This window comes from Octopus bimaculoides, chromosome 10, assembly GCF_001194135.2.
Source record: "Octopus bimaculoides isolate UCB-OBI-ISO-001 chromosome 10, ASM119413v2, whole genome shotgun sequence".
Classification (NCBI taxonomy): domain Eukaryota; kingdom Metazoa; phylum Mollusca; class Cephalopoda; order Octopoda; family Octopodidae; genus Octopus; species Octopus bimaculoides.
Genome location: NC_068990.1, coordinates 14,582,628 through 14,591,371, shown reverse-complemented (window position 1 = coordinate 14,591,371; position 8,744 = coordinate 14,582,628). Strand labels below are relative to the sequence as shown.

At 32.7% G+C, this 8,744-nt stretch overlaps 1 protein-coding gene across 1 annotated transcript in view; it reads left to right on the top strand.

Moving 5' to 3' along the window:
- Positions 1-8,744, top strand: part of LOC106875009 (uncharacterized) — a 118,310-nt gene that overhangs the window by 10,283 nt on the left and 99,283 nt on the right. The window contains exons 7-8 of the mRNA XM_052971232.1: positions 5,991-6,269; positions 7,022-7,205. Coding sequence (XP_052827192.1) covers positions 5,991-6,269; positions 7,022-7,205 — 463 coding nt within the window. The remainder of the gene's footprint in view (positions 1-5,990; positions 6,270-7,021; positions 7,206-8,744) is intronic.

Below are 8,744 nucleotides of genomic sequence, written 5' to 3'. Positions count from 1 at the left end.
TAAATACGCACACACACACACGCACACACACATATATATATATATACATACATACATACATACATACATAAATACATACATACATACATACGGAGTTGGCCAAAAGTCACCTGACAGTAAATCAAAGTCTATTTAATTCCAAGATTAAAACAAAAAATTATTTTATATGAAAGTTTGCTAATAAATAGACAAAAGCTGAAAAAAAAATGATGATTTTAACTCACAATATTCAATAATTAAATATTCATAATTGGAATGAATAAATAAAATTGAATATTAAGTATCTATGGAATTTTGATTACTCTCAGGTGACTTTTGGCCAACCCTGTATATATATATATATATATATATATATATATATATATATATATATATGCGAGTAAAAATAAATACAAAAAAGGTGGATTTTTTTGTATGATTGTGTATAGAGGAATATATTATTTTGCTTAAAAGAGTTCCAACACTGTCTGTTTTTTATGTTTTATTTATATTCCTGCAGAACTAATGTGGGGTATAGAATATGGAATATACAATATATAATATGATATACAATATACAATATAAAATAAAATAAAATAAAAATGGATGGCACCATGAAAGAAAGTATGGAATGTAGATGAAATATTGAGTATTCAATATAAAGGATCAAATATATAAATATATAAATATAAATATATATATATAAAGGTGACAAAAACACTTGTCCTAGGTATTTCATTATAGGACAGAACCTGAAACCACATGGTTGCAAAAGAAACTTTTTAACCACAGTACCATGCATGTATCAGCATTGGAAAACCCCAAAATTATTGCATTTTAAAATATTTATTTCTGCTGATAATTAAACATGTGCAGTTATTATTGTAATCACTCTGTTAATCTTTAATTATTTGATTATAAATATCAATAGTAATTATTGTATTCATAACCAAGTAATTAAACACAATAATGATATGGACATCATAATGATGATGATGGTTAATAGATCAAAATATCAATGGATCCAGAAAGTTGATCATATAAAGAGTAGAAGAATGAAAAACAAGAGAGAATATTTCTGACCTTGGTGGAATTTGAACTCAGACTGTAAAGACAGACAAAATGCTTAGTGGCATTTTGTCTGGCATGCTAATGATTTTGCCCACTCGTCCCTTCAGGGTTGCTATAGATAATAGTAATCAAAAAAGGATATAGAGAAAATAAGAATTTCATAAAAAAAAAATACAATGTCTGAACATTTCATTAAACAACAAGACAGCAAGCTGGCAGAATTGTTAGCTTGCTGGGCAAATTGTTAGCTTGCTGGGCAAATTGCTTAGTGATATTTCATCTATCTTTATGTTCTGTGTTCAAATTCTGCATAGGTCATCTTTGTCTTTTATCCTTTTGGAGTCAATAAAATAAATACTGGGGTCAATGTAATTGACTGGTCCCTCTACCAAACTTGCTGGCCTTGTGTCAAAATTCGAAACCAATATTTCATTAAACAGCAAGCATATAAGGAAGGAATGTTGGAAATGAAATCAGTGTATATAAATGTGTATTATAATGTATTTTGCTCAAAATATTCTCCACATATACTCCAATACACACTTCACCACATACATACCCACATCACAAAAACTCATACATTGTTGTTTTTGTTTTTCCCAAATAATATATAATCCATTTCAAGATTTAAAAAGGATAGTAATTTAATATTATAATCAATTTTATTATTCAATTTGACATCATTATTAAATTAATGTTTACAATAGGCTAACATATGCTGAAGAAGATGAAATTTAGAGTTTATACATTTGCATATGGATTATCATTATTACTTTGAAGTTATTCATGTAGATTTCTTAGGCTTAACATCATGAATATTATAAAGCAATAAATTAGATCTGTTATCTATTTTTATATTATGATTAAGTTCAAATATATTAAACATACTTAAGGTTAAATGAAGTTGTAGCAGCCTGAGTTGATAAGGATTGGCAGAAGAAGGGGTGATGGTTTATTCCATTGGCACTAAATACTAGTGTCTATATCCATGTTAATCCTTTAGCATTTAGATTACTTTGAGGTAATATTTATACCCACTTAAATGTGTATGTCCTATTGGAACAAACTATACTGTGGTAGATACCATGAGAGAAACTCTTATATTGGCTTTTGGTGCAAAATGAAATGCTTATTTATTCACATTGTGATGAATTAATCATGCATATCTCATAGTTTTGAGATTTTGATGAAGTAATTGTTTATTTTTAAACTGACATTGTAGAGTAGGTCTAAGAGGCCAGATGTAGCTGGTTTGAACATAAAATAAAACATTTGAGTCCAGATATGGCTGGTTTAAATGCTAAAGAGTTAACGATATTATATGGGTTGTTTATCTGTAATTTTTATATGGCAATATGGGTTTTATAGTATTATTGGTACCCAACAAGTCATAGGTTTGGTGATATAAACAGGAAAGATAGCACTCAAACATGAGTAGAAATGTTGTATTTTAATCAGCACAAGTTACAAAGTGACTCGAGGTCCAAGAGTTTTATGTATGACACTTGATAAGACACCCACACATATACATATATGTGTATGTATATAGGCAGCGAGCTGACAGAATCGTTAGCACGCCAGGCGAAATGCTTAACGGTATTTCGCCTGTCGTTACGTTCTGAGTTCAAATTCCGCCGAGGTCGACTTTGCCTTTCATCTTTTCCGGGTCGATTGAATAAGTACCAGTTATGCACTGGGGTCGATGTAATCGACTTAGTCCCTTTGTCTGTCCTTGTTTGTCCCCTCTATGTTTAGCTCCTTGTGGGCAATAAGGAATTAATATATGTGTGCATGTGTGTGTGTCTATATAAATATACACATTCAGGCATGCATGTACACGCACACGCATATCATCATCATTATTTCATCCTTATTTCACTAGTTTTGCATGCGTGGAGAAGGTAAACAGGATTTTTTAGGGCTGATTTTACTATGGCCAGATGCTCTTCCTATCACCAACCTTCACCTATATCTAAACTGCTTGCATGATGGTGATGCTTGGTTACAAGTAAGGCAGTGGTTCCCAAACTTTTTTGGGCTGCTGCTCCCTTGACCTCCAGACCACAGTCCGAACCATCACAAACATGGACCCCTTTTTGAAGCAAATCCAAAGCAACTGTATTTCACAAATAAAATTTAACCTAATGAACCCACTATTTTGTTTTTACATGAATTGCTACCCCATTATTGCCCCACTTTTTACATCAATCACTACTCCACTATTGCCCCACTTTTCTTCAATGTCCCCTTGGAACTTTCTACTGCTCCTAGCGGGAGCAATACTGCCCACTTTGGGAATCACTGGAGTGAGGCATAATATCAAATAAGGACACGCACGCACACACACACACACACACACACACAAATATACATCAGCCATCGTTTCAACATCCACTTATTAGATTCACTCAAAAGCTATGGTTGACTTGTTTTACAACTAGTGTTAGTTTGTTTATACCTCAGTAGCTTAGCTGTTCAGCAAATGAGACTGATATAATAAGTAAAAGACTTAAAAATAAGTGATGGTCAGATTGACTGACTAAACCTATCAAGGTGGTGCCCCAGCATGGCCTAAGTCCAGTGACTGAAACAAGTATAAGAAAAATGGTGAAATTTTGATGGAAGATTTTAATTTAGATCATTTTATAGAAAGTAAGCTTTGTGCCATAGAACCAAGGGCAGTGTTGGGTATAAAAGTATCGAGAGGGTTAAATATCATTGTCCCCATGTGATCTGGAAGAATTGTGAGCACAGTGGACTAAATACTCAGTAGGGTTCTTCATGTTATCTGTTGAAATTCTACAGAAGCTGACTTTGCTTTTCACCAATCCTTTCAGAGTTGAGGAAATAAGCGCTCATTGAGTACTGGAGTTGATATAATTGACTAACTCCCACCCCCAAAATTTCAGGCCTTCAACTTATATCAGAAAGGATTGTGTTCATACCCCATGTTATTTTATTGTTGTCTCCACAAATAAACTTAAAAAGGGACCAGTTGAAATATTAATGGACTATTAACCATACCCTTCATAGTTTTGCTCCACATTTTATTTTTTTCTTTTGGCAGTCTAGGGTAGGTTAGTCCCTATGTTTGCACGTTCCCAAGACTGGTAAGATCAATATTGATTATGTGCTGTTTGAGATTCTGTTCAATAATTGACCATTCTTTCTCTCATCTCTCCAAGTGATTGTCCTAGGCATATTAATAACCCTAATTTGCAATTAAATGTGGAATCTTTATTTCTAATGCAAGATCAAGCGTATTGAAACTCTGGAATACAAATAGAATTATTACAGTCATAGTTCCAAGGAAACACAGGCAATATTCAAAATCTTCAGATATTAAACTCAGTACCGACATTAAATATTACAGATATTTATTATAATTTTTTATTACAATTAATCTGGTTTCCAGAAATTTGAGACACAAACAGAATTTATATTACATATAAGATGCTATTTTCAGATGGAATGAGAGTACTTACATAAGGAGCTATGATTGAATTGTATAGATTCAAATTAGTAGGAAATCTAAAATCTAATGGACAAAAATATGAGAGAAAAATGTTTTTAGAAAGGTATAGAAATACTGCTCTTAATACACACACACACATGTTGGGTTGGAACAAAGGTCTGTACTGTTCTTTAAGTAAAATCCCAAACAATATTTAGATATTTGTACATACATAAATACATATATGCACAAGCATACTCACTCACATATGCACATGAATATGCACCTATGTGATTGTGTGTGTATATATGTATGTCATCATCATCATCATTTTAAAATCTCCTTTCCATATAGACATCATTTACTCAGCTGAATGCCTACCAGAACACCAGCTGCCACTGTAGATAGTGAGTGTATTCTAGGTGCAGTGTATCGTGGCACCAGCACCATTGAGGTTACTTTGTGACCTCGAAGCTTAATAGTCATCACTGCTCTATGGTGTCTCTGTTAGTTCAAGGCAATATGACCAAGGCTCTATGGTCAGGTATGCCCTAGGTATAAAGATTGGCTTTTACGTTCATTGGTGTTTTTCTCAAAATATATAAGGAGTTAATTTCCACCCTCATACCCAGCATTTACCATCATCATCATCATCACCATTTAATGCCCATTTTCCATGCTGGCATGGGTAGGATGGTTTGACTGGAACTAGTAAGGCTAGGGGCTGCACCAGGCACCACTGTCTGTTCTGGTATGGTTTCTATGGTTGGATGCCCTTCCTAACACCCAGCATTTTCACACATACAAGTATGTACATGACCACATGTCTTAAAAGTCTATCCTAGTTTTATGTGATATTTAATTGTAGAGTGAAGAGTAACATAAGGTTAGATGGGGATAGAATGATTGATAAAGAGTAATAGAGGTGTGGGGAGAGGTGGTAATTATAGCAGTGGAAATAGCAGTGAAGTTGTCCTCAACTCACACTTTTAAAATGACAATAAGGACATTGTGTAATCTCCTTTTAGTGACAATGTGCACACACACACACACACACACACACACACACACACACACACACACACAAATAAAAAAAAAGACACACTACCCATTACTGGAAAGCTTTTGATCAAAGCTGTGATAGATCAGGATTGACTTAGGGTAAACAACAACAAATGTCTTGTTTATTAAAACAACACATCACGGGATCAATCAATCAGCTGATTGATTGATAAATTGATTCATTGTACAAGAAGGTTATATTTTGTGCTTTTTTTATTCTTCTTTTATTCTTTTACTTGATTCAGTCGTTTGACTCTGGCCATGCTGGAGCACCACATTTTTTTTTTTAGTCAAAGAACTCAACCCCAGGACTTATTCTTTGTAAGTCTGGTACTTATTCTATCAGTCTCTTTTGCCCAACTGCTAAGTTACGGGGACATAAACAAACCAATATCATCTCTTTTTTGTCTTTTTTTTTTTTCAGTACTTGTGCAGAAGGAGGTCGTTGGAATTGCATCATGAGCAAAGATTGTCCAGGAATATGTACCTTGTCTGGTGATCCTCACTTTCAAACTTTTGATGGCAGACAGTTCTTCTTTGAAGGAGAATGTGAATATGTACTGTCTCAGTACCAGGCCAAAGATGGTGGTGAGAGTTTCGCAGTTTGGATTGAGAACAAATATTGTAATAAAATTACAGATGCTGTCTGCACCAAAGTTGTCACAATTAAATTTGGATCAAAGAACAATACCCAAATTATTCGGTAAGTAGTTTAAAGTGAAGAAAAACAAGAAAAAAATAATAATAAATGATCCATAATTTATCATGTTTAGTAACGAATTATATAATTTACATAAATTGGTTTGGTTTTGAATCATTTGATTTAAATTAATTTTATTGTACAGTGTGTTTGGAAAGTCACTGTACTTATACATACATATATACACGTACGTACGTACGTACATATATACATACATACATACATATATGCATACACACATATACACACACACACACACTCATGCACACACATACACATATTCACATCCAAATAGAGTAGCAACTTAACTAAATGGTTTGCTTGAATAGTTGTGGAGATCTCTATCATGAAACCATTGGTTGCCTTGTTAATCCACAAATAAAGAATATTTATCCACCAATACAGTGTTGAACACTCATTCTTCCTGTCTAATACTAATGTGTGTGTGGTATGTGTGTGTTAAATGATGATGGTGATATTCATACACATACACACAAACACACATGTATGTGTGTGTATGTATGTATATATAAGTGCATAGTAGTTTGTCAGTTAATATGTCTTTGATTTCGTAATAACTAAGAACTAACTAAAAGTTAATAATGACATTTAAAATAATACATTGAAACCATTATTTCACAAAATAGCTGAAGAGGAAATAAAAAGCAGACACGCAAAAACACTGGGAAAATGTTTAATTTAAACGCTTTAAAAAACTTTACTGTGTAATATGTTTTCATTTTTTTAAATTTCAGACTACGCAGTTTCAAAGTTGAAGTAAATTCCATGTCCATTGGTTTACCTTACAAAGATGATGATGTTGTCATTCGTAAAGTATCCAATATTCTGATTCGACTGACTGCCAGTATTGGTCTTGATGTTCTCTGGGATGGACGTACAAGAATTTATTTGAAACTTAGCAATAAATATCAAGGAAAGGTAATAAAAATTCACACCCTCTAATTCCTTATGTACTTTGTACTTCTATATGTAAACCAGGTTGGCAAAATAACATAGTCTGCCATAGACACCTGTGCTTTGGTTCTTTCTTTCTTTTTCTTTCTTCTTTTTTTGTCACTTTTGCTATGAATTAAATTAATGAATTCAACGGGATACATTGTCTGCAAGTAGTTGGGTTCAGCATATTATCCTCCATTTTTTAATTGTTATACAAATTTGGGGTAAAACCTCCACTTTTACCCGCTCTCATTGATTGCACTTAGTATAGCACTAGTGTAGCAATAATTGGGTACCCTCCCAGCAGTATACTGGATAGATACTATCCCTTAGTGGGTTGTACCCCCAACCCCTAACTCTCTTACGTTATATATATATATATATATATATATATATGTTTGTATGTCTTAAAAAACTTGCAAGGAAAAGGAAAATACAGATGAAAATATGTGCAATATACTCTCTGTACCTTCAGAATCATCTAAAACCTTGTGCCTTCATACAACTTCACAATCTTGTGATCCTAGAATGTGACACACTGGGCCAATAGTCTTTTACCATATTCAATCAAAGTGTGTACTTACAAATTATGTGGAAGCCAGTTGGATGGCTTCTACTTGTTCTTGACTGGTCGATCAACATAATCTATTGATTGGTTTAACATTACTACTAGGACTTTGTGTATGTTTAGCAGGGCCTTCTCTGTTGCAGGAATTCAGAACATATTTCTGGTCTGAGTATAACCCATGACTCATGGTTTCTTCTGTTCTTTCCTCATCAGTCTTGAAGGCTCTGTAAAGAGATAATGCTCCTCTCATCTACCTGTGTTATAATAATTAACTTAAAAAAAATAATTTTCTGATAATTTTTCAGCTAATTTTAAAACTTCTTTTACATTCTTTATATAAGTTTAAATAAATGAACTATTTGGACATTATACAACAGATAAATTCTAATATATTAATGGCACCTTATGTATTAGACTAGTAATATGTTAATATATTAATGACATTATAATATATAAACCTGATATCTTAATGACATCATATGTAGTTGAGAGTTAGTGCCTACTATTGTACTTGACATGTAATTGATAGGTAGTATCAAATACTCTAATGACATCGTATTTAATTGACAGGTCATATCTAATGTTTTATCACACTGCAAATAATAGTCAGGTAGTACCTAATATTTTTTGAGTAACAGGCAGTACCTAGATAACATAGGATCTATTTTAAAACGGGGGCCACATTTTTCATTAATGTTTTACGTAGTGTTTTTGGTACGGAAAGACTTTCAAACTTCGTATACTTATATCTATTTTGTGTTATAGAACAGAAAAATATTTTTGTATTCGAATTTATTTCATGTAAAAAATTGTCTTATTTCGATAATTTCAACTAATCACTGACAAGTATTCAGTTGTTTACATTTACTCCTTTGGCTGATTAAGCCATAGCTTCGTTTTATTTGCTTTTTTCATTTTCTTTCTTTTTTTTCGTTTTATTTGCTTTTTTCTTT